Here is a 26686-nt window from a genome sequence, read left to right as displayed (position 1 = left end):
GGTTTTCATAAAAATACCCCTGCAGTTAGTTGTAACATAACTTATTTGGTAAGGCCAGTTTGCAGGCATTAATAGGTTCATATGCTAAAACTCCACACAAGCTTCATTTTGAGCACTTCTCACTCAGGCTGGAGCCCATTACTCTCACCCAGCACAATTTTCTTTGCTGGAGGGGTTTTAATAGTGGCTGATTTTGTCAAATTTATTGGTGTTTATTGTGACTAATAATGTTGTAATCCAACGTAGAACCATTTCAGAAAACCATGTTATCAGCACTTGCATGATTATGAAGTAGTACAATTATGCAAACTGCATTTAAATTGATCACACATACATAAAAAAATAAAAGTGGTACTAAACATGACTAAGGGTTCTGGATGGCCTGGTCTAAGGAGGTGGTGGTGACACCAACCCTAGTGCATCGGGCTGCTATCCCGTGTCTACATGGCATGTGCACACATCTGGAGAGTGCATGGAGAGCTGGAGAGTGTGTGTCAGCCACACTGGTCTTTGTAGTTTCTTGGGCCGCCAGCTCAGTGTGAGACACATGCACACACCCACCTGAAACCTCCAGGTATTTGATTACTGGTCTGATACATTCGTTACCCTGAGGCCCAACTCTGCAGGCTCTGGTTGGGAGTAGGGTGGACCCCGTTCTTTGCTATTTTCTTTAAAATGTACATCTAGGACATAACCTTTACTGAGGCCTCACCCCTTTTTTGTGGGTCTCACCTAGACCCTTTCTCACAAAAAAGGGGTTCTAGCTCTATGGTAAACTATACACAAACAACATTCCCTGCCCCCACCACACACACAGGTGGTAAATTCTGATGAAACCAAGGAGAAAGCAACCTCCTAATATGCAAAAGGAAAAATGCAACTTCATTATATCAAAACAATCTGAAATTCTGAGTGAAAATGAACCCCACACATTTAAAGAGTTTGGCATCATTTAGGAACAAATCACAAGTTGGACTCAAAAATCCTACCCCCTAAGAGATGCTCCAATCCTACCCCCTAAGAGATGCTCTTACTATGTGGCTCAATGGTTGACATAGCTTCTTTTTCAGAAATCACCATTTGACAGAAGTGGTCTCCAATGTTGGCCAGGATGTACTTTGCTGTGTCCAAATCTATCCCCACCACGTTTTTGTTTAAAGGCAACCATAAGCCAATTGCTTCAATGTCATACTTGTTTGGTGTTAAGAAGCCTTCTACCCGCAACACACCGTGCTTGTTGAACTGTAACCTGGGAGAAGAAAGGATACAAGTGTTTCATATGCATTCACACACACAAGTATTTTAATACACTTACCGTATATACTCGAATCGAGTATAAGCCAACCTGATTATCAGCCGAGGCACCTAATTTTACCACAAAAACTGCATTAAAAATATGCTGAAAAACTCGGCTTATACATGAGTATATATGGTACTAAGACAGATTTCTTCTGAGGAAGTAGAACAGAACTAACCTTTACTGATAACTTACTCTAGGCCAGGCATCATTCTCACACAGTAATATGGGTATTAACACACGCTGATAGTTATCAGGACGCGAGATGCTACACACATTTCATAGTGGATGCCTTTGCAAATTACTTGGGAATGAGTGTGAAAACTCTACTTCACCAAGTAAGCTTAAATCTCAAGTTATTAGCAGTTACTACAGTGCTTTTCTTTTTTTAAATCATTTTCTCGGGAGAGGGGGCTCTTACAATCTCACGACAATTCAATTGCACTAAGGACACTTGTACATTATCGTGGATGTTGCCATCAACATTTCCAAACATGTTCTCTCTACTGAGCCCTTACTACCACAGCCTTCCTTTCCTCTCCCTCCCCACCCACTAGTGGTTTTCTTTTTTTAGTAGTGTTTCTTAGCACTGTTTTATAATGTTCTTTGCTTAAAAATATTTGGAAAAGAGAATGAGAAAAACAATATGCAATAACATCCAGATTTCCAATCCAGAAACCAAATATAATCTCTCCGCTCTTGTTAAGTTTTAGATGTACTGTTAATTGAAGGGAGTGTGCGGGAGGGGAGTGTGGCACAGGTCCACACGATCGGAGCGCCTCCCCATACACCTCACCTCCTGAAGTGAAAGAATCGGCAAAACACAGGTGAGTCTTTCTGTTGGTCCTTATCCTTGCGGAGACTGTCCAGGCGACACTCTCGGCACTTGGGCAGTTGAGCAACAATATTCACACAGGAGTCATCCTGTACAAAGGCCTCGCCACTCTGCTGGAGCTTCTTGAGTTTGGCGGGGTCTGTCAAAACGGACTTCCGAGATGGGGCTAGGGAAACAAAAGATGACCGACAGTTTTTGAAAATGTTCTTATCACAGCAACAGCTGACTGGGTTCTATCCAAAAGGCTAGTTTTCACAAAACAAGAACTCCCTTTCTTCACATCCGATTCAGTTGCAATTCCTAAAAATAGGTTAACAGAAGACAACTATCAGAATAAGTGGAAAAATTTTGCTTTCTTTACAAAAACAATTCTTATTTAGTGAATCCATTTGGCAACTTAAAATTCCAACTCTAACTCCCAATTTAAAGTTAGTGCCTACTGCTCACAATTCTAACTGACCCACTGCCATTGAGTCAATTCCAAATCACAGCAACCCTAAATGCCCCCACACAAAACAAGCCTACCGCTGAGTGGATGCTAGCTAACTCATAAGGACTTTACAGGATCAAGTAGAATTAATTGCTCCTTAATGTTTCTTTGACCATGAATCTTTATGAGAAGAGGTAACATCTTTTCCAGAGGAGCAGCTCAACTTTGGACCTGGGTGTTAGTAATCCAAGGAATAAGCCAGTACCCCACCAGGTTCCCTATTTACACTCTTAGTTAAGATAAACAACTTGGGATGGCTTTCCCAAATCAAGATGCTTAACTCAAAATCAGTAAAATCTTGAATGAACAGGTAATTTCACCTCAACAAACAGAGAACTGATTCTGCCACTTTCCATTCTCAAAAGAAAATGAAAACAGGCCCAAGGTGTTTTAAAGTGGTCTGCAAAGGCTGACCAAATAGCTGCAAAGCAAAAGCCTGGCCTCTAAAATAAAAGCTGTTTTCTAAATGCCTCCAAGAGATGGATGTCCTTTGATGATGTCCTATTGGGACTAAGAGCATTGCCTAAAGACACTATTCTAGTTCTGAGAAAATTCATGTTTTTATAAAGCTTTAATTTATAGCAGGCAGAAGAATTTAAAAAGAAAAGTTAGCACTATTTTTACAGAGAGAGAAAAAGCATCCAATAAAAAAAAGGAGGATCTTTTTGTCAACCCAAACAACACAGAAAGGACTCCATTCATAAATGATGAGCCTTCAGGAATAGTTCATAGAAAACAGACAGATGGACACCTGCCCCTTCCCCCAGAAGAATTTGTTTCTGAGGACAGCAATGAATCGGCAGCTCCGGGAGAGGGACACGTCTGATTAGAGCACACGGGAGCATATGAAGGGAGAGGAATAAAGAGTGGACCACATCCTGGACCACCAAGCTTGAGGACGATATTCCCGCTCAGAGCAGCCAATCCACGGAGAAGACCACATGGCCGACCCCACTATGAGACACGCCATCCTCACTGATCTATAGCCCTACAGGAGACAACACTAGAGACGTGTGGGAATTCCACTCGATCTGATCGCACCACACCGAGTCAAAACATTAAGAGCGTGCAACAGAACAGCAAGGGGAGCAAAGCAACAAAGTCCCCAGGGGTTACTAAGGGTAGACTTTGGGGCCAGGTCTTGGCACCCCATCGGACTCGACCAGAGAACAGTCCGAAAGGCCAACAAACAGTCCTTGAACTAACTACAAGCTTTTATCTCTTGTTGTGTTTTGTTTCTTGTCATTGGCTTATTTTGTTTTCTTTTGTTGCTTGGTTTTGCTGTCTTGTTTTTGTGCATGTTATTATCTCCACAGGTCTGTCTAAATAAGATAGGCTGGGCTGGATGAACAATTTGGAGGAGAAAACAACGGGACCGTCAGTTCCGGGGTACATGGGAGAAGGGGATGGGAGTGAAAGAAAGTGATATTAACAAACCGAGTGACAAGGGAACAAGTGATCCTAATCAGTGGTGAGGAGGGTGTAGGAGGCCTGGTAGGGTGTGACCAAGGGTAATGTAACCGAGAGGAATTACTGCAACCCAAATGAAGGCTGGACAGGATAGTGGGACAAGAGGAAAGTAAAAGGAAATAGAGGAAAGAGCTAGGAGGCAAAGGGCATATATAGAGGTCTAAATAAAGGCATGTACATATGTAAATATATTTATATATGAGGATATGGAAACTGATCTATGTGTATATATGTATAGGTTTAGTATAAAGGCAGCAGATGGACATTGGGCCTCCACTCAAGTACTCTCGCAATTCAAGAATATTTTGTTCTATTAAACTGGCATTTCATGATGCTCACCTTCCCGAAACGATCACTGAAGACAAAGGGGGTTCATAAGCAAATGTGGTGAAGAAAGCTGATGGTGCCTGGCTATCAGAAGATATAGCTTCTGGGGTCTTAAAGGCTTGAAGGTAAACAAGCAGCCATCTAGCTCAGAAGCGCCAAAGTCCACATGGAAGAAGCACACCAGTCTGTGATCACGAGGTGCCGAAGGGATCAGTTATCAAGCATCATCAGAACAAAGTATCATATCATTGTGAATGAAGGGGAGTGCGGAGTAGAGACCCAAAGTCCATCTGTAGGCAATTGGGCATCCCCTTTTGCGGGGAGGAGGTGAGTCAGTTAGGGTGCGGTGTAGCAACGATGAAACATACAACTTTCCTCAAGTTCCTAAATGCTTCCTCCCCATCCACTATATCATCAATTCAATTCTACCTTACAAATCTGGCTAGAGCAGAGGATGTACACTGGTACAGATAGGAATTGGAAACACAGGGAATCCAGGGCGGATGATCCCTTTAGGACCAGTGGTGAGAGTGGCGATATCGGGAGGGTGGAGTGGAAAGGAGGAACCGATTACAAGGATCTACATATAGCCTCCTTCCTGGGGGACGGACAACAGAAAAGTGGGTGAAGGGAGACGTCGGACAGTGTAAGATATGACAAAATAATAATTTATAAATTATCAAGGGTTCATGAGGGAGAGGGGAGAGGGGAGAGGGGAGTGGAGAAGGAGGGGGAAAAACGAGGAGCTGATGCCAGGGGCTTAAGTGGACAGCGGATGTTTTGAGAATGATGAGGGCAATGAATGCACAAATGTGCTTCACATAATTGATGTATGTAGGGATTGTGGTAAGAGTTGTATCAGCCCCAAATAAAATGATTAAAAATAAATAATAAAGAGGAAAGGAAACAGACAAAAAAGATATCTCAATGTTCAAGAAGCAATACCCGTGTGCCCCCCACCCACCCAATCAATGTCCTTGTCATATGAAGAATACTCTAACTTTATCATAGCATTCCAAAAGTCTTAAATCAACTGCAAATCCAAATTTTCTCCCTGGGCAATTTTCTTCCCCATGACTGGAATGCAAATGATTTGCTTCCACAGTGCAATGGTGCAACAGGCACAAGATGGACATTTCCATTATAAATGGAAAAAGAGTTGGAGGTAAAGAAGGGATAATTTGCACCAAGTTAAGTCCAAAACCTAGCAGAATCATATGCATTAGCTCCCATGGCTTTAAAACAATCCTATGTCATCTGACACCAACACCTGTTGACCATGCTATGGATTCTGAATGAAGGTTCCTTAGCCCTGTACTTAAGATCCACCTTGCAAAGCCCACTAAGATGGCAACTCTGCTTCTTCAGCTTTGAAAGGATCCACCAAAAAAATCAGCAACAACAATTTCTGAAAAGAAGCTGGATTTTACTTTTGCATGAACTTTTCATATAAAGTCATTTTCATACATTTGCTTACAAGACAGAAATGCTTACCATTCTGGGTTTTATTATTGCTCCTTGTACAATTGCTTTCATTGTTTACTTTTCCAGATGATTCCTTTAAGGTCTGTGACTGGCAACTTAAAGTTGAAGGGTCTACTTTTTGTTCCACCCTGCTACTAAGGCTATCCTGATTACCACCTGCCTTCCCTTCTGGCTTAATTGAAAGGGCCACTCGGGCATCAGATGTAGAAGGTGTATGTTCTAGGTGCTTCTGCAGTTCAGGAATATTGGCAATTTCCAATTCTGCCTTAGGAGAAGGCTTTGATGGTACGCACTCCTTAAGAGGGGCAGCTGGTGGGTAAAGAATAGATTCCAATCTGCTTTCCTGATCAGTGTTGGTTTTCAGCAGGGGACAGCTACTTTTTGGCTCACTCGGAGTTTTCATATCTCCAGTTCCGATCAGAGACAACTTTGAAGAGAGTAATCCAGGTTTGCAGATAGCATCAGGCTTTGTTCTCAGGGTTTCAGGCTTCACATGTAGACATGAAGAAATTTCTTCTGGTAAACTCTGTTTGTGACATCTGAAAAAGACAGGAAGTTGGAATACTGGTATCCAGGTCTCCCTCATTAGAAATGAAATGTTTGATTTGCCAGGACAACCAATATGAAAGCAGAAGACAACTTTTTAAAAACAGGTTTCTGTGAACTAGAGTTAAAAGTAATCAAGCACTGGCTCTGCAAAAATATCTTAACCACTCTGAAAAAAATGCACTAGCCTATTTGCATGTTCTCCTAAATTTTCTAGACTTCAAGCTAATTTCTAACTTCTTACAAGACAATCAACTTTCTGCCCACCCCCAAACAAGTGGAATGTCAGATGGAATCAGAAAATACTCAGATTAGATGCTCAGTTGTTTTCAAAAGCCAACACCAAGAGAAAACTGCTAATCTCATTTGATAAAGATTACACTTCAATTTGAAAGGGTAAAACTAGTATTCTCAACACAATATCCTGTGATCGATGTGTCAAGATAAAATTAACCTTTCTCTCTCTCTCTCTCTCTCTCTCTCTCTCATATATATATGTGTGTGTGTGTCTGTGTGTGTGTTATATAACACACACACAGACACACACACACACACACACACACAGATGCTAGACATCCCAAAGATAAGTTTCACACAAAACATAAATCTAGAAAATACCAATAAACAAAGTGCGGTAAAAGCTTGTGTAGTGGGAATTATTCAGTCATCCATAAATTAAAAAATTCTAATACATGCTCTGACATGTTGAATCTTCAAAACACAAAAGGGGAAATGTATGCTTGCTCCCACTCGTGAAAACATGTAGTCAAATGCAGAGGCAAAAATGTATTGACTGGAGGGAAAAAAGGAAAATGAGCTGATTCCAGGAACCCAAGCAGAAGGAGAATTTTGAGAAAGATGAGGGCAACGAATGTATAAGGGTGCTTTACTCAATTGAAGTTATGTATGGATTGTGATAAGAGTTGTATGAGCCCCAATAAAATGATTAAATATATATATATGGACAGCACCAGGGCATGGGGCAGGGGGTGTAAGGGAGAGGAGAGTTACTGCTTAAAGGCTACTTGGTTTGTTTGCAATGATGAACATTTTTTTAATAGTGGCAATGACTAACAAAACATGGAGAATGCAATTAACATGTCAGAATTACATATATAAAATGGCAATTTAAAAATATATAGTTTACAATTAAATGTGAAAAACAAAGCTAACAACCAGCAGCATGGACTCCTATCCAGCTAGAAACTGCATGGAACCAGCCTTAACACCGAACACCTAATTCTTACTTAGCTGGTCAGTGATCAGGATCCCAAAGCAAACGGAATAGTCAACTAATCACTTGTTTGTTCATACCAGTAACGTATTGTGGTATTTCCATCGTACATCCTACTAGGGCACCTTAAGTACTTTTGCTTCTCTGACACTCATCCCAGAGTCCTGGCCCCAGCAAAACACAAAGTCCTTTTTCTCTGCTATACTCTCCCCAACCCCACAAAGCAATTTATAATTTCTCATAGAAATTTTTGCTTAGATGGCACTGAACTTATTGCTACTTCCTGCTACACTGAAGATGGTTTCCTCCTTCCCTCTGACCACACTAGGTAGCCATTTCTCCAAGCTTCGTCTCAGAGCACCAACTTTTTGTCCAGCGAACCATTGTGATTAGCCACTCTCCCACTTTTGTAGTGGTCTCCCAGATCTACTTTCTTTATCAGTCTCTCTCTGTACAGGCCATCATCCCACCTGAAGAAACCCTTCCCTTTAAACTCACTGGTCAACTGGAATCCACAACTGGTGGTTAAATGCTACATTTCTCACTCATTTTCCTACTCGATAAATTAATAACAATACCGCCAACTGCTATTGCTCCATTTCTATTACTGTTATCTCTTCCACCACCCCACTTGCCATCTGTACTTGAAGTTAACTCAGGTCTGAGCTACTGAGAACCACTCACTATGAGTAAGTACATCTACCTTCTTCCTCCCAGTAAATTCAGTCTTCCACATACAATCAAACTGCTCTTTTTCCTGGAACACACATGTTTACTGTGCAACTGTCATGGTATTGAAAACGGTCATTCTATCAAGTCAAGAAAGCTGGTTCTCAGGACTCCTCATATACACACCATTTTCCTTGGTGTTTTTGAATGCCTACTACACTTTTTGCTGCTAAAGTCATCTGGTCAATCTTTTCTTTGGGAAATGTTATCAAAATGGTCCCTTGATAATCTTAGAATGAATAATAGGTTGACAGGTCATGACACCAAATCTTTGTCTTATTAATACTGTCTCCTTGACACGAGGAATGTGGGTGAATCTTGCCACCTGAGCAATGTAAGCGCAGACAAGAAACTATGACTAAAATATTTTTTTCTTAGTTCTATAATTAAACATCTGTAACAAATGAATGACTACTCACCCTTGAGGAATTTTTGCTCCCAGGTTCGGTGGAGAGTTGGCGGCTTGGGGAGTGCTTTGCTGTCTCAGGTCCTTACTAGGTGGAGTTGCTGCAGTACAGCCAAGTAGTATCTCCTTAAAAACTGTTGTGGGAACAGACTGTACAGGACATATACTGGGAGAGGCCTAGAAGATACCAAACCAAGACATTAAAATGCAAGGGAAATCACAAAATGCTACGAAAATTCAAGATGACTTGCTTAGTTTAATACTAAATAAATACAAAATAGCATAACCCAACTAAATAAACAAAATAGAACAAGCAATGAATCATGAAACTAAGGACTCACAATTGTTTATGGTAAATATATCATTTCAGTTTTTCACAAACCTATAAAAGACACAATCTGATCTTTTTCAGAACCCTGAAAGAGTTTTCCAGGAAGGCTGTTGTGATATACAGAAATGAGCTTGAGCTGACAGTCTCAAATGGTGGCAGCTTCATATGAACCCATTTTAATCATAACTTGAGTCCCATGTCCTGGCTGGAGACCAGACCACATAGGACTCATAGACAGTGGTGCCTACTGGGCACCAAGCTAAGCCTTTGCAAAACAATTAGGACGAGCATACAGTTGTTGCTCTCAATGGGCTAACAAAGTCACTCAGGTCATCACAGTTGGAAAAAGTTTCAAGTCATGACAGGTCTGTGAGAAAAAGTTAAAATGCCACTTCATTCCCTTTTCATGGAGTTTCAGCTTCACAAAATAAATATTGGACCCACTTCTTAAAGTTTGTATTAGCCACAAAGCAAGCTTCTTACTTTGAAAAGAAAGAGAACTTAACTTCAGACAACTGTATATTCTATTGCTACACCAGGTAACATCCATTTACCATCTTCACCAAGCCTTGTCATGTGTGCCCAAACTTTGAGTCAAATAACTTTCTCAATAGCTCTTTCACATCACAATGGCTTCCACTTCAACCTTAGCACCAAATCCAAACTTGAATTACTTGACATAGAATTTCGCTTAGTAAGCTTTTTCAACTTCACAATTATGAATATATCTCTTCATAGCTTACTCATAGATTTCTGAAGACATTTACTCTAGCAGGCTTGAAAGGCCTAGTATTTGGTTCAAGTCATTGAAAATGAATTTCATGCTGTTGAAAGTTTTGGCAGAGCTTGGAGTTATTTTGAAACATTAAATGATCCGATTATATATCACACTGTTAGTCTATTCAATGGTAGTTAAAGTTTTAGCTTAGTGTGTGCCAGAAGGATTTTCCCCCCTCTTCATTTGTTTGAAATATATCCAACTTTACCTACTTGGGACTCAAGTTTCCTAATCATTAAAATAGGAGATTCAATATGCTTGTTCCTAAAACCCCTTTCAACTCTAGAATTTACAGTGCTCTGATAATCTCCTTAAAAGATCAGTTTACTCAAGTTTGTCAAGTAATTCCAAAATGTTTACTCAAGGCTTGCTTTACCAAGTATCCCCCTTCAAATTATAACTTCCTTAATTTTTATGTTTAGAATTGACATATACAATACTTTTTCTTACTCTCCTGAAAGTAATATAAAGGCAATTAGATTAGATTTATACATATATTTTAAATTCTGTACCCAATCCATAGAGCTGCTCAAGTAAAAAAACGAAACACCCTCACCACCTCTCATTTTACCTATCTGATCAATGACCTAGCAAATCCTTCCCCTATCTCCAAAATCTTTATTGATGAGATAGCCATTTATCCCCATGTCACCACTCACCTCCTCTCCCTTTACTAAGCCTCCTACATTTGTCTGACTTCTTTCCATTGTTGCCTGTACCCTCTCGCTCCTATTCACAACTTATTCTACTATAGAGCAATTTTTATAAAGTATAAATGAAATCAGATCATGACACTCTACTGCCTACAAGAATTCTATGTTGTCCAGGCACCCACCAACTCGCTCCACTCATCACTCACACCATTCTACTCTCCCACTTGCTCCCCAACTATACTGGCTTCCGTTCTGGCAATCTAAGGCCTTTCTTGCCGGGTCTCTGCTCTTACTATGCCATGGGAGTAGTTTTCATGTGGCCGGTTGTTTCCATTCTCTCACTCTCAGGTCTACTCAAAAATTACTACTTCAGAGAGAATCTCTCTTAACAAAAAATTGCCTCATGCATTCATGGAGGTCTAGACAAAGACATGTACATGCAAATATATATAGGAGGATGGGGAAATAGATCTATGTGTCTATATTTATAGGTCAAGTATTAAGGTGGCGGAAGGACCTTGGGCCTCTACTCAAACACTCCCTCAATGCATGAATATCTTCTTTTATTAAATTGGAACTCTATGATGCTCACTCTCCCGACACAACGGCTGGAGCCAAAGTGGGTGAACAAGTAAATGTGGTGAAGAAAGCTGATGGTGCCCGGCTATCAAAAGAGATAGTGACTGGGGTCTTAAAGATAAACAAGCGGCCATCTAGCTCAGAAGCAACAAAGCCCACATGGAAGAAGCACACCAGCCTGTGTGATCGAGTGGTCGCAAAGGGATCAGTTACCAGGCATCAAAGAACAAAAAATCTTATCATTGACTGCACACCTCCATGACAGGATCGCTGAAGACAAATGGGTACATAAGCAAATGTGGTGAAGAAAGCTGATGGTGCCCGGCTATCAAAAGAGATAGTGTCTGGGGTCTTAAAGGCTTGAAGGTGAACAAGCGGCCATCTAGCTCAGAAGCAATAAAGCCCACATGGAAGAAGCACACCGGCCAGTGCGATCACGAGGTGCCAAGGGACCAGGTATAAGGCATCATGCAAAAAACAAAACAAAACGATATAAGTGTGTGTATGTATGTATATATATGTGTATATGTATATGTATATATATACCATATTAAATGAAGGGGGAAGTGCAGAGTGGAGACCCAAGACCCAAGTGTCGGCCACTGGAGATCCCCTCATAGAGGCGTTTAGGAGAGGAGATGGGTTAATTAGGGTGCGAGGTAGTACCGATGAAGAACACAGCTATCCCCCAGATCTTGGATGCTTCCTTCTCCCAACTACCATGATCCAAATTCTACCTTGCAGGACTGGATAGGGTAGAGGCTGTACACTGGTACATATGAGGGCTGGAGGTACAGGGAATCCAGGGTGGATGATACCTTCAGGACCAAGGGTGTGAGGGGCGAAGCTGGAGAGTGGAGGGTGAGTGGGTTGGAAAGGGGGAACTGATTACAAGGATCCACATGTGACCTCTTCCCTGGGAGAGGGACAGCAGAGAAGGGGGGAAGGGAGACTCCGGATAGGGCAAGATATGACAAAATAACGATGTATAAATTACCAAGGGCACATGAGGGAGGGGGGAAATGGGAGGGAGGGGAAAAAGAGGTCCTGATGCAAGGGGCTTAAGTGGAGAGCAAATGCCTTGAGAATGATTGGGGCAGGGAATGTATGGATGTGCTTTATACAATTGATGTATGTATATGTATGGATGGTGATAAGAGTTGTATGAGTCCCTAATAAAATGTAAAAAAAGAAAAGAGGAGAAAAAAATGATTAGGGCAAAGACTGTACAGATGTGCTTTATACAATTGATGTATGTATATGTATGAACTGTGATAAGAATTGTATGAGCCCCTAATAAATTGTTAAAATTAAAAAAAAATTGCCCCATGAGCCACTCTCTTGCTTTGCATCATAATCCAATAGCTCTTTCATGGCACTTACCATACTGTGAAAGTATCTTAATTTAATTATTGTTGGTCTCCCAACAATATTCCTATAGTCCTTATGGGTTAAAAATCTTGTTCTTGATTCCAATGGCATATCCAAATACATAACAGAAACTCAATGATACGACATATAAATGAAAGCATGTTATCACCACTTACTATTTTAAATTATCTATTAACAAATCTTAAAAGCAAACTGAAAAGCCAGGCAAGGATTGCTCCCCACTCTATATCCAGTGGGTAACACAGACTAGATATGCAATCACATCTGTTGAAAGGAGAAATGAAGGGCTAAGAGCAAAGAGAAGAGTGGGAGGGAGGGATCTAGTTGTACAATGGTAATTCACCACACCAAGAGAAGGATTCCAAGGAAGAGCACCACAGTGATGAAGATTTTTGGTTAGTTGTTGGTTTGAATCCAATTTCTGTCATACTTATTTAGCCCAACTAAGCTTTAGCTTATTCACCTATAACATGAGAGTAATGAGACTTAGGGTTTAAGGCTATGCTTTACCACAGTGTCTAACACATAGTATAAAAAATGTAGGGATTTGTTGTCTTGAAGCAGAAAAACATCGTGAGAATATTTGTCAGAATTAGTGTGAAGATCTCTTAGAATTAGCATAAGTGATGGAGCTTTTCCTTAAATAACTATAAGTATGTCAATATATAATTGTTCTACAGTTCAGCTCAATTGGATAGGACTCCAATTCTCAAACTCATCTTCACGTGCACACCTCCATCTACACACTGGCCTCGCACTTGACAAAGGGTCAAAGTTTCTTCTTACCTGAAGAGTTTCCCTGAAGGTCTTCTATACCAGTCATGGCAGTAGTTCCTCCCTGCCAGCAGACGGAGATAATATAATTGAGTGTATGATGGTACTCTAAAAAGAACCCTGCTGGCTTGCACTCCTCAGCAGACGCTTTCACAATTAACCACACAACGCTGTAACTGAGAAATAGTCAGCTAGGCAGAGAAGACCTTCAAGGAGCCAGATGGCACTGGCAACCAGGTTCATCGTAGCCAAAAGTATTCACCAAAGCCTCAGTCAAGACTCCTGCCTACCTAACACCAAAGTACTGTCTTCCAAAGACCACCCAAAAAGTAAACTCTACACCAATTCAAGCCAATTGGGAAGTACAAATCTACTGAGATGCCAAGAAAACCATATGGAAGACCCCATTTCTGTCACATTGGGTCACTGTGTTGGAGTGAATTTCTTCATATGGCTCTTCTATGCAATTTTCTGTAAATCCCACAAAATGATGAGATGGGAGTATACAAGTAGAGTGTGTGTAACACTAACAGAGGGGATTTATCAGCTTTAGTAACTACTCCCCTGCCTGTTAGGATGAGTCATCTTTACTTAAAGCAGGAAGAGAGAGAAATCCCAGGACCATTGGAAGTGAAACACATTCATGATCTCTATGTGAAGTGACAAAGGCTGAGACTAGAGGTACCAGAGGCCAAGGCAAAGACCAAACAATGAAACAGCACTGAGACTATGAGGCGGAGCAGCAGGCCAAGGGGTCATGTACTTGAGATGCTGATGTCTAGAGAGATACTTGGCTGCTGGTTGTTACTGTGGATCAATGAGTCGATTCTTTAAATTTCTGATCCTAGTAAACCCTCCCTAATTTGGAGTGCTGTCTGTGAGTCCTGTGTGGCCACTGCTACAAATGATCACAGCCAACAGAGAAGGAGAGCTCCATGGAAAGAACAGTTGGGTGAAGGGGGGAGCCATGACTGACTTCTGCCTTGTGACAACTGGGAAGCCTTAGGAGGAATCCGATGTAACCCTGCCCCCTTTCCTCAGTCATTTTGAGTTGGAATCAACTCTACAGCATCACCACCACCACCACCACCACCACCAAACAACCACTATCTTCTCGGCCTTCCATTAGCACTAGATACGCCACTGTTTTGAGAGTGACATGACAAGGACAGGGTTCTAAGTGCTGAAACATTTTTTAAAACACCCACTTTAACTTCTTTCAAATTTAAGGCAAAAAGATACTCATTTCCAGGTCTTATCAGTTCAGGAGCATACCAACATATGGAGCACCAGTAATGTACTGGACAACATGCTAGGCATGATAAATAAGAGATGCTTTCTACCCTTCAAGGATTTTAGGCAGGCAAAGGCAGTATGTACATATTGTCACACTTTGCAAGCACCTCCTTGAAGGTTATACATTTTACTTCCTATTAGCCCTCCCATCACTAAGAAAAAATGAACAGTTTGAAGACTGACACCTTTACCCACAAGAGGTGCCCACTGATCCCATGCTACCCTCCCCACAAATTATTCTTCCATTGTCCACCAGGAAGCCAATTCTATTCACTGGCTCCCAATCCCAACACAGCATCATGCATTCTCCTTTCATTACACCCCCAACTATTTATGGTGCAGTAATCCTATCCGCCAAAATGAAAGTCAAAGAATGAATCCTGTATGAGTCAAAACTTGATAAGATTTTTTCTGGCTCTCAAGTTTTCGGTCTTTGACAGGGTGCATTCTCACAACTTTTATATGGTAATCATTTGTTCTGGTGGAACCTATTCAAATTTTCATCTCTAGTAAGTTTCCAGCTTACACAGTTCTAGATTTCACAGATTAATTGGCAGGATAATCTCAATCACCCACTCTACCACAGATCATGAACAATTCTCCAAAGTCAAAACCTTTTGTCCCTTTGAGTTGGTGCCAGCTTATGGTTATCCTGTGTACAACAGAACGACCACCACCCAGTCCTAAGCCATCCTCCTAATTGTTCTTAGGGGTGAGCCCATTGTTGTAGCAATTGCATCAATCTATTTTGTTATGGGGCTTCCTCTTTTTCACTGGCCCTCCCCACTTTACCAAGCATCATGTCCCTTTCCAGGGACTCGCCTCTCTGGATAACATGTCCAAAGTACATGAGAAAAAATCTCAGCCCATCCTTGCTTCTAAGAAGCATTCTAGGAAGAAGTACAAAATGGATGTTTATTCTTTTGTTAGTCCAAGATAGTCTCAATATTCTTCACCAGTGTTATAATTCAAATACGTCAATTCAATGTCCAATTGTCACATGCATCTGAGACCATTGGGAATACCATGACTTGGATAAGGCACACATTAGTCCTCAAAGTAACAAGATGATGAAGCACTCACTGGTCTATGCCAAGAAATATGGAAAACAGCTACTTGGCCAACTTGACTAGAAGAGATCCTATTTGTAACCCTTCCTAAGAAAGGTGACTCAACCGATTGCCCAAATTATAGAATATATCACTGATATCACTTGCAAATAAAATTATACTGAAGACCATCCCACCCAACATCAGTTGCAACAATACTTTTCAATTGATATTCCATTAATTCCTGGAACCTTGATTTTTGGCTAATTCCTTCAGTGTAGCTTGAACTTCTTCCTTTAGTACCAATGGTTCTCATGCTACTTCCTGAAATGGTTGAAATGTAGTCTTTTGGTTCAGTGACTCTGTGCATTCTTTCCATCTTCTTTTAATGCTTCCTGCACTATTCAATATTTTGCCCATAGAACCTATCAATATTACAATTCAAGGCTTGATTTTTTTTTTAGGTTCTCTTAATTTAAGATATATGACCTTATTAGAAAACACTTTTGGTTTTCTAATTCTAGGTCTTTGCATATTTAATACAATGTTTTACGTTTTCTTCGAGAGTTACCCTTTCAAATTTTCTGTTGTTCTTTAACTTCATTTCTTCCATTTAGCTTAACTTACTCTACAATTAAAAGCAAGTTTCAAGAGTCTCTTGTGACATGCACTTTGGTCTTTCTTTCCTTTTTATGGCCTTTTGTTTTCTCCATGCATGATGTTCTTGATGGCATCCCACCGTTCATCAGGTCTTCAATCACTAGTGTTCAATTTTGATTATGTAATCAAGGCCATATTTGGCTTTTGTGGACTTGGTTTAATTTTCTTCAGCTTCAACTTGAACTTGCATATAAGCAATAGATGGTCTTCTCCTGGTCTAGTTTTAGCTGCTAAAAGTGAGCTTCTCCATCATCTCTTCACCCAAAGGTAGTCAATTTGATTTCTATATATCCCATCTGAAAAATTCTACATGAATAGTGGCTTTCTGTATTGTTGAAGAAAGGTATCGGCAAGGAAGAAGTCGGTGGCCTTGCAAAATTCTACCATGTCATCTCCAGTTTTTTTTTAAATCATTTAATTGGGGACTCATACAAGTCTTATCACAGTCCATACATCCATTGTCTCAAGCACACTTGGACATGTTGCCATCATTGTTTTCAAAGCATTTTCTTTCTACTTGAGCCCTTTGTTATCAGCTCATTTTCCCCCCTCCAACCCTCATGAACCCTTGATAATTTACAGATTATTTTTTCATGTCTTGCATTGTCCGAGTTCGCTTCCCCACCCCCTTGTCTGTTGTCTAGCCCCTGAGAAGGGGTTATAGTTAGGCCATTGTGATCAGTTCTCCCTTGCTCCCCCTACCTGCCCCTTACCCTCCTGGTATGGCTACTCCCGAGGAATTTATCTGTCCTATATTCCCTGTGTTTCCAGCTCTTATCTGTACCCTGTACATGCTCTGGTCTAGCCAGATTTTTTAGGTAGAATTAGGGTCATGATAGTGGGGGGTGGGGGGGACATTAAAGAACCAGAGGAAAGCTGTGTGTTTGATTGGTGCTACACTGCACCCTTACTGGCCCATCTTCTCCCCACAACCCTTCTGGTAAAGGGATGTTCAATTGCTTACGAATTGGCTTTGGGCTTCCACTCCACACTCCCCGACCCTCACTCACATTGATTTTTTGGTCTGGGTCTTTGATGCCGGATACCTGATCTCATCGACGCCTCAAAAGTACACAGGCTGGTGTGCTTCTTCTATGTGGGCTTTGCGGTTTCTCAGCTAGATGACCGCTTATTTATCTTCAAGCCTGTAAGACGCCAGACTCCAGCTTCATTTTTATCACAACTGTATTTCCTAACTACTTTCCTCCCTCTGATTCCAAGTTTTGCATTCCAATTGCCAATAATTGTCAATGCATCTTAATTGCATGCCTGATTAATTTTAGACTGCAGAGATTGACAGAATTCTTAAATATCTTTTCACTAGCTTTAATGTTTGGTGCATACATTTGAATAATAGTTGTGTTGACTGGCCTTATATGTGGACAGGTATAATCCTATCACAGCTAGAACTAAACTTCAAGATATATCTTGAAATGTCCTTTTTGACAACCGACACGACACCATTCCTCTTGAAGCCGCCATTCCTGGCATAGTTAACCCTATGACCTCCTGATTCTAAATGGCCAGATTCACCTGATTTTGGGTCACTAAAGCCTAGCTTCTTTATCTTTATGCATTCCATTTCATTTTTGCTAACATCCAATTTTCCTTTCACATTTCATACATTCCAAGTTTCAATATTAATAGATGTTTTCAGCTATTTCTTCTCACTTTGCGTTATCCTCCATGAGTAAATGAAGGACCCAAAGACTTCATTTTTGAAGGCTTAGTTCATCCGCTTCATTGTGGTCAGCTCTACTTGGAGAGTGCAGCTCCTCCTCAAAGTGCCTTCTGACCTGAGGGGTGAATCTTCTGCCACTATCTCTGACGTTCGGCTGCTATCCATGAGGTTTTCAGTGGTTAATTCCTTAGAAGTGGACAGCCTGTTCCTCTTCAAAGTCTGTTATTAATTCTGAAAGCGCTGCTGAAACCTGTTCACTTTAGGTGACCCTGCTGATACTTGAAATACCAGTTAACATAGCTTCCCGCACCACATAAGCCCACCACAGCACAAACTGACAAACTGATTTTGTGGATTACTGGCCAATATTCTCTCTGAACTTGATTCTAAGATAGAATCAGTTACTAACATAATGTCCTCACAAATAGTCCTTATATATTATGTCCCTGGAAGCAGCTTCTTATCCATTCCTGTCTACAACAGGGACCTCTACTTCCTGAGTCCAATGCCTTTCTATACAGGGTACCTATAAACAGCTTAATAAATGATACTCCATCGATGTTACTTAAGCTTTCTAAGCTAGAAATGCACTTGACAAAGTAGACCCTTTGCGTGTTCTATCCTCTTCATTAGGTAGAGTTTCCCCCTCTATTTCCCATGTATTAATATCTAGTCTTCTAATAAATCCAATTGCTACTACTTCCTTCAGAACTTTCAATCTGCTCAGCTTTTGCCCCACTTCAGGCTAATTCATGATCCCACTAACCCAACCACTGCCCCTGCTTTGACTCTTACCTTCTTCCCTCATACACAATCTACAGAGCTCATGTCAATCTCCTAAATGTAAGACTGTAAATATCCCACCCTCCCAATCTTCTTTTCTCCTCTGACCCTACCTCTCTTCCTATACCTCCTATATTCACAACAAAAACTCACCCGTCTCACGGAGTGCTTCAGAACTGGTTGTTTCTCCAAGGAACCTGCCCTTCTGCTCAAAGTACTCACTCAGGGAGCCCTTTAGGCAGGGTCCAAGATTACACAATGGATGCTTTTACACAAGGACATCAGATACCTGTTTCCAGGACAAGGTTTCCAGCAAATGCTAAATGCTCAATAATTCTTATGTCTTGGTTAGACGTTTATTTGTAAACTTCAAGCCAAAAGTGAAAGGTAGTATTAATTTTCACAACCATCTCTTCTTTCCTTAACAACCAAACCTTCCACTCAAAAGCTCAAGTTTATACACTTAGTAAAAAGACAAATATAATTTACAGTTTGTGGCCAAGTATCAAAGTACTTGTTGCCTGCACATACACCTAAGATTCAGGAAAGCCATCCTCAGTCACCCTAGCTGCCCAGATTCTAGTCCATTCACCCGTTTTCCCTTAATTCAAACCCCAGATTCATTACTTGGCTCCAATCCGGCCTATGCCCATGCCATTTCTCCTTGCCTGCTGTGTTAGTCCGGGTAGACTAGAGAAACATCCAGAGAAACTCATATGTGAATAAGAAAGAGGTTTATATACAAGAGTGATTGAATATTGAGAAAACATCCTAACCCAGTCCAGTCCAAGCCCTTAAATCCAAGATTAGTCCATATGTCTGATACCAATCTATAAAGGCCTCTTCACACTTATGAAGCACATGTAATGATGCTGAATGCAGGACAATTGTATATGAAGGAAGCATCCCAACCCAGTCCAGTGGTGGTAAAAGCATCTCAGCACTGGCAGGGGTCTCTGTTGCTTCTCTGGCTTCAGAGGTCTGGTTGCATGAGGATAGGTCCATGTGATTTCTCCAGCTCAGGGCATTAGCGTAGTTCCATGTGTCTTGTCAGCTGTAATGTCTCCCAGGGAGTGAGCCTTCTCAGTAGAGAGTCTCCAAGAGAGTGAGTAGCATGAGAAGATAAGATGTCTCCTACCTCCAAAGAGGAAAAGTAGGCATTCCCAGAATTCTCAGGAGATCATACCCACACAGAGGCCTCAATGGTTATATCTTGACTGACAGGCCAGACGCCAGCCCTTCACTCATAATCCTCTCAAATTGAGAGGAGATTATGTAACTATCACACCTACCTACAAGACTCAGGCTCCCAAGGCTACCAATAATCTTAACAACACTAGTCTGGCAAGTAAAAAAAAATAAAAATAATAAGCTGTAGCTTGGTGCTAAACATCATAAAGGTGTTTTTTATCATCATAATACAGAAAAATAAAGCACAGGGCACTTAGACACTTACTGCACTCTAAAAGATCCTAATGATCAAACTCACCTAAAAGAGAAGTAATCTTAATTTCTTGATCCAAACTCTATCTTAAAATAGAATAAATCTAGCACATAAAATCACAGTGGCATTCACAGAAGTCTAGACTTTTCAGGGTAGAAATTACAAATGACAAACAGGCCGCTTCCTTTGAAAAATGACTGCTGGATTACCCAACCAAAATGTCATACTATTAAAGAAGACAGGGTCCTGTGTCAACATCAAATCATTTAAAATTCTTAAGTTCGCTTCTCCTCAGATAATCTTCCAATTTAGCAACTTTAAAAAATAGTACCATATAGTCAAACTATTAAATCTAATGATAACTCTTCAGCAAACACACGCACAGAAAACTACTTCTTGCACAGAAATTCTGAACCAGAAACATATTATTTCCATCTGCTTAAGTATAGGAATTATGGCCAAGAGCTGAAAACTACTAAAAAGCAGAAAAGACGGCACAGGAGAACAGAGAAGATAGCTTTACAAACACTAATAAAACTGGCCATGCATGGTTAGCGCTTAAAGAAAACTTTACGCAGTGAAAAAATAAATCAAGTTTACCTCTGAGCAAGATTTTGCTAGTTTGGAAACCTGGCTTCCATTATTTTCAGAAGACTTCCGTTTCATAGCCCCAATTGTAGAATTACCTAAGATATTAAGAAATAGGTAAGTAGGCATAATGTGAGAACAAAGGAAAAAAGTATTTTAATAAAACAGTAACTTACCACATGCCACAAAGTTGTCATGTATAACTTCAACATGTATCAGTGATGGTTCGATAATATTCAGTGCTGGAATCTTAAAAACATATATATATATATATATATATATATTGGAAATTAAAAAGCGCTTAAGAATCTAGGAGAGGGTAGCTCATTAACCACAATCCTCCCCTCCCAAAAAGCGGGGCTTATAAAATATCTTATTTTAAACATACAAGTGATGCTCTAATATTTTAGAAAATAACACAGGTCTTTAGCTCCTTCCCTCCCTAATTTAAATTATATTAATTTTAAAATTTTCTAGAATGTGACTCAAAGTCAAAGTTTCCTGAATAAAGTCAATATTTTCCCCTACATTGTGGCAATGTGCGTTCCAAAATTGAAATTAAACACATATTCTATTTCTCTCTAGTAACAACATAGTATAGATTATTTTACAACTTGAATTAATTTTAACTAAATATGAAAATGGCCATAAATTAGAAAATGCCACAGTCTTAGCTTTCTTTTGTTCTGTCTTTTAAAAAATTTAATCACTTTATTGGGAGCTCATACAACTCATCACAATCCATACATACATACATTTGTACATTTTTTGCCCTAATCATTCTCAAAACATTTGCTTTCTCCTTGAGCCCTTGGTATCAGCTCATTTTTCCTCCTCCATCCCCACTAATTTAGAAATATTATTTTGTCATCGCTTACACTGTCTGACGTCTTCTTTTACCCACTTTTCTGTTGTCCGTCCCCCTGGGAGGAGGTTATAGGTAGATCCTTGTAATCAGTTCCCCCTTTCCATCCTACCCTCCTTTCACCCTCCCAGTATCACCACTCTCAGCGCTGGTTCTGAAATAATCATCTGTTCAGGATTCCCTGTGTTTCCAGTTCCTATCTGTACCAGTGTACATCCTCTGGTCTAGCCAGATTTGAAAGGTAGAATTGGGATCATGATAGTAGCTCCTTTTTATAATTCATATTTTTATACTTATCTTCCCTTCTCAAGTTAGCTTACATGTAATTGTCATCATCTTTACCTTAGCACAGTTGACTTGAAGAGTTTTTGATGCTGGATTCCCATTTACAATGGTTGCTGAAAACCACTGAGTATGTGGTTCCAAGCTATAAATCTTTACTTCTGAACCAACTAAGTTTTTGTCACCTTAAAAAAAAAATTAGAAAAAAATTACATTGTCTCCCAATTGGACCATTACACTGGGAAATCTTTCTCTTAACTTTTAAAACAAAATATAGTGAGTAAACATTCAAAAATAATATTGCATATATGAAGACATTTTAGCAAAGTTAAGAGAAAACTGAACCTTTTTATTTTAAAGGTCTCTTTTCCTAACAATTTATCTCAAGCGTGGTCTGTGATGAGTTTTAGTGGAAGTAAATTCAGGAACCCCAAAAGAACTACTGTATCAGGTAACAGATAAATTAAGACTCTGATACTGGCCAAGCAATTCAATAATAGGAAATGAGGTTAGGATTACCAAATGAACGCCTTATTTTTATAATTAAAATTCAAAACTTCAAATGTCATGTAAAAATAGAGCTGATCCTCTATAAATAACCTACCATATATACTCGTGTATAAGCCGAGTTTTTCAGCACATTTTAAAGCAGTTTTTGTGGTAAAATTAGATGCGCCTTGGCTGACATTCGGGCTGGCTTATACTCAAGTATATATGGTACTTTACTTTTCTGTAATTCTTGAACTTTCCACATTTCGCAGACTTTAGGATACTCAAAGTCGTACAATCATCTAATTACATGGTAAAAGCGGAAAAAAGTTTATTAAAAAATAAGAAATTTCATAGAGAAAATGAGTGAGGACAAAAATTTAAGTATTTTCCCCCCCAGCTAACCATTGGTCAACTTATTGATATACCTTGTAAAAGATGACTTTCATCTAAATGTTTCACAATCAAAGCTTGAAATTCTTTACTGACATTCTGATTATCCGAAAGGGAAAGTCGAAGACTGTTTACATCCTAAAAAAAAAAAAAAAAAATGAAGTCTTAAAATATAGTAAGATGTTCAAATTCCAATGGATTATATCAATCAGTTTAATTAAGGTTACAACAGAATCAGATAACCATTTGATGGTAACAAATTACTCTAGCATCAATAAGCTGGACAGGGCAAAAGTTAAGAACCATCAAATAATCATAGTTTGGCAAACTGAAATGAAGCCATTCAAAGGTTAGAGGGTGAGAAATACTAAGAATGACTCAAAGCATACTTTTAAACATGAGATAACTATGGTTATAAGAAACAGTTAAGCAAAAAAAAAAAACTAGCTGTCAACCTAACTCTAAACACCATATTCCCACACTAAGATTGAGGAACGAGCAGCTCTAAACACAAGACATAAGAAACACATAGAAATATAGATGTAGAACACATAATAGGAATAATCCCATATTATCAACTGCTGGAATGGTTTTGACAAAACAAATTGCTGTATACACTCGAATATAAGCCGACCCAAGTATAAAACCAGAAAAACTGACTGACTCGAGTATAAGCCTAGGGTGGAAAATGCAGAAGCTACTGCTGAGTTTCAATAGTCAAAACTAATGAAAATAAAATTACTAAAAATTGAGACATCAGTGGGGTAATGTACTTAAATATTTATTTTAAATAAAAAACAAACAAAAGGACAAGACATTTAACATTAGTAAGCCAGCACAGTAAGTGGAAAATAGGTTCAATAAAAACAATAAGGTATAAACAATGATACCTTAAGAGTACTATTCCCTGAGCAACCAAGCTAAAATGTAAAGAGTTAAAATTCTTCAAAACTGGATTCCTCATCATCATCCGTATCCCAATGCAGAGCTTCAGATTGTGTGAGGTCATCATAGACGCTGTCCTCACTGAGATCACCGTCATCACCATCACTGCTGTCATTTTCATGCAAAGCGCAGTCTTCACTGCCATCCATAGCATTACTAATACTACATTTCTGGAAGGCACGTCGCACCATGTCTTCTGGAATGTCTTCCCATGCATCTCAAACCCACTTTGCTATTAACTCTATGTCGGGCTTCCTGAGATTTCCTCCTTTTGTTAGTCGGCCTTGACCAGATGACATCCATTCATGCCACATCCTTCTTTAAAAGGCTTATTCAAAGATACATCCAGAGGCTGCAGTACAGATGTAAGCCCACCTGAGATAACGGTTAAAGTAACTTTAGATTTTGCCAATTTTTTTATGTCATCTGATAGGTGGGCTCTGAACATATCCCAAACAAGTAACGATGGCTTTTTCTTTAAGGCTGCTCCTGATCGTCGGTTCCAAATTTCTTCCAGGAATTTTTTGGTTCCGTCTTCATCCATCCAGGCTTTAACGTGTGCGCACACAGTAATTCTTGGTGGAAAATTGATCTTTTTAGGCAAGGTCTTTTTAAAAAAATGACAGAACGCAGCTTAGTTCCATTAACTAAATATGATAGATCAACTGTAAAGTGTGTTTTGTTTTTTCATTTCCTGTGGTTTTGAGAAAAATGGTTTTTTCTCCTAAACTTGTCAGTTCTGTTGCTTGGAAGATCAAACGTCATGGCAGTTTCATCCATATTCCCAGTATCTGCCATGTCATAATTATAAATCCTTCTTTGTTTCATAATAAATGACTGGAATGACATAATTTTTTCTTCAAGGTCTTGTGGCAATTTCTGGGAAATCTTAGTTCTTTGTTTCAAACATATTCATGAAACAGGTACACCATCCTGCTGATGCAGCAGATTTTTCAATGCCTGGTACTTTATACTTGTCATCCTTAGCCATTTGTAGAGCACACATGTGGATTCCCACGCATGTTATACAGTAACCATTTTGATGACACTCCAAAACCCATTTATGCAATTCACTCTCTAGAGCCCCATAAGCAGACATTAAACCATGAGGAGCTTATTTATCTTTTGGAATCTGTTCCAACTCCACCTTCATTTTCCACTACTCCCTCACTCGCTTTTCGTCAACATAGAATTCCCTACTTGCAATACTGTTATTGCTTTCTTCTGCTCTTGACACAACCTTCATTTTGAAACCAGTCTCATATGACCGGTGTTTTTGTTTTGGTTCAAGAGTATTCATTTCTAATAGAATAAAAAAACAAGACTTTGAAAGAGAACTTTCACGGTAATGCTCTCCCAGACCCGTGACATGTTAGTCGGGAGGAGGGGGAAGTGTCCATGTGGATGGGGGATGCAGGATGTGAATTAACACAGAGACCAGAGGGGAGAGATGGAGTGCAGCCACAGACACATCCTTACTGGTTCGGCTGCCGGAGTTAAGTGAATGACTACAGGTGCTTCTGCAAATTGGAACTGTCCACATCATAGGATGGCTCTGATTGGTTAGATGTGAATAAACAAACACGCAAAGCCCTGCAGTGTCAGCGGGGCTTTGTATGAATAGCAGAGAAAAGGCAATCACCAGCGAGATAATGGGCGCTCCTCCATTACCTGGGGTGGGGGGGGGCGCGCACGCGGGGCACAGCAAGATGTTACACCTCGCTGGGGTACCACTGACCCGTGTATAAGCCGAACCCCAGTTTTTCAGCACAAAAAAACTGTATTTCACAGTTTCATTTAAGCTAAAGAGTATCCCAAATGTATTCTTCTGTATAAAAAGATGATAGGGGGATAAAATAGAAAATATGAATGAACAACCCAAGTAAACCAGTTTCTGAACATGCTATTCTTGGCAGCAGCTCCATTCTTGGCACCAGTCCATGGTTTCCTGGCTTTGTGAGCACACCCAGTTTTGATAAATGTCTACAGAAATGCCAATAGGAACCACCTGCCAAATCCAAACTTTAGCAGGGGTTAAAAAAACCCCGAGTGCTAGACATAGTAGTCATTTTGGTAACAGACCTTCATGCTTTTCTGCAACTGAAAGGCATAAATAGCAACAAAGAATGTTTCATTTTCCCCATTGTGAGAGACAATTCCTCTATTAGAGAGGGAATGGACTAGAAAAATACCTCTTTCTCCAACTACCTAGTCTTCATAAGAACTCAACATTAACTACCACCATGGCTGTTTTAGACTTTCTTGAGAATTTACTGCTACTGCAATTTCAAAAAACTTAAACACGTACTCAAGTTCCTACAACAAAATGAACCATTTATGCACAGAGAGACACGAGGGGCTTTTCTATAAAACAGAACAAGTGTAATCTGTCAGGAGAGCTTTAGGGTTCAGCAAGTGTCAGACAGTTGATGTGAATACCTTTCCCTATTTGAAAGTTTTATTGGCACGATTCACACTACACAATTCAATAGTTCGTGTTTTTTCTTCCAAACCCATGGGTAGCTGAACCAAATTCATCCCCAAAGGCAGACTTTAAATTTCAATCCCAACTTTTACACATACCAAGTGACCCTCTAGAACAAGTACTTTACTGGGTTAATTACACCCAGAGTCTCGCCAGGCCGATTATAATCATCCACACAAAAGCACCTGAAGACCCCCGAAGCACTGAACACTGACACCAACTGATTACATTATTACCAGCAAAAGCAAGTGCACACAGCACAATTCTCAATTATTATATTAATAATAGAGATTTGCTCACTCTCCTGGAAGTTACTGATATATTCAATGTTCTTTGCCAGCATCGTAATTCAAGGGCATGAACATTTCAGTCTTCTTCATTCAATGTCCAGCTTTTAGGT

General features: G+C 39.9%; 1 protein-coding gene across 3 annotated transcripts in view; it reads right to left on the bottom strand.

The window, feature by feature from the left end:
• The window catches only part of KDM3A (lysine demethylase 3A), a 59890-nt gene that overhangs the window by 17809 nt on the left and 15395 nt on the right, over positions 1–26686 (bottom strand). For all 3 annotated transcript variants that reach the window (XM_075563109.1, XM_075563108.1, XM_075563107.1), the window contains exons 5-12: positions 22892–22994; positions 22035–22159; positions 21004–21076; positions 20840–20925; positions 8833–8996; positions 5914–6443; positions 2094–2298; positions 1035–1249 (exon numbers count right to left, since the gene is read on the bottom strand). In XM_075563109.1, the coding sequence (XP_075419224.1) occupies positions 1035–1249; positions 2094–2298; positions 5914–6443; positions 8833–8996; positions 20840–20925; positions 21004–21076; positions 22035–22159; positions 22892–22994 (1501 nt within the window). The remainder of the gene's footprint in view (positions 1–1034; positions 1250–2093; positions 2299–5913; positions 6444–8832; positions 8997–20839; positions 20926–21003; positions 21077–22034; positions 22160–22891; positions 22995–26686) is intronic.

Source organism: Tenrec ecaudatus, chromosome 11 (genome assembly GCF_050624435.1).
Source record: "Tenrec ecaudatus isolate mTenEca1 chromosome 11, mTenEca1.hap1, whole genome shotgun sequence".
Lineage (NCBI taxonomy): Eukaryota > Metazoa > Chordata > Mammalia > Afrosoricida > Tenrecidae > Tenrec > Tenrec ecaudatus.
Note: the sequence above shows the minus strand (reverse complement) of the source record. Positions and strands in the feature narration are given on the sequence as shown.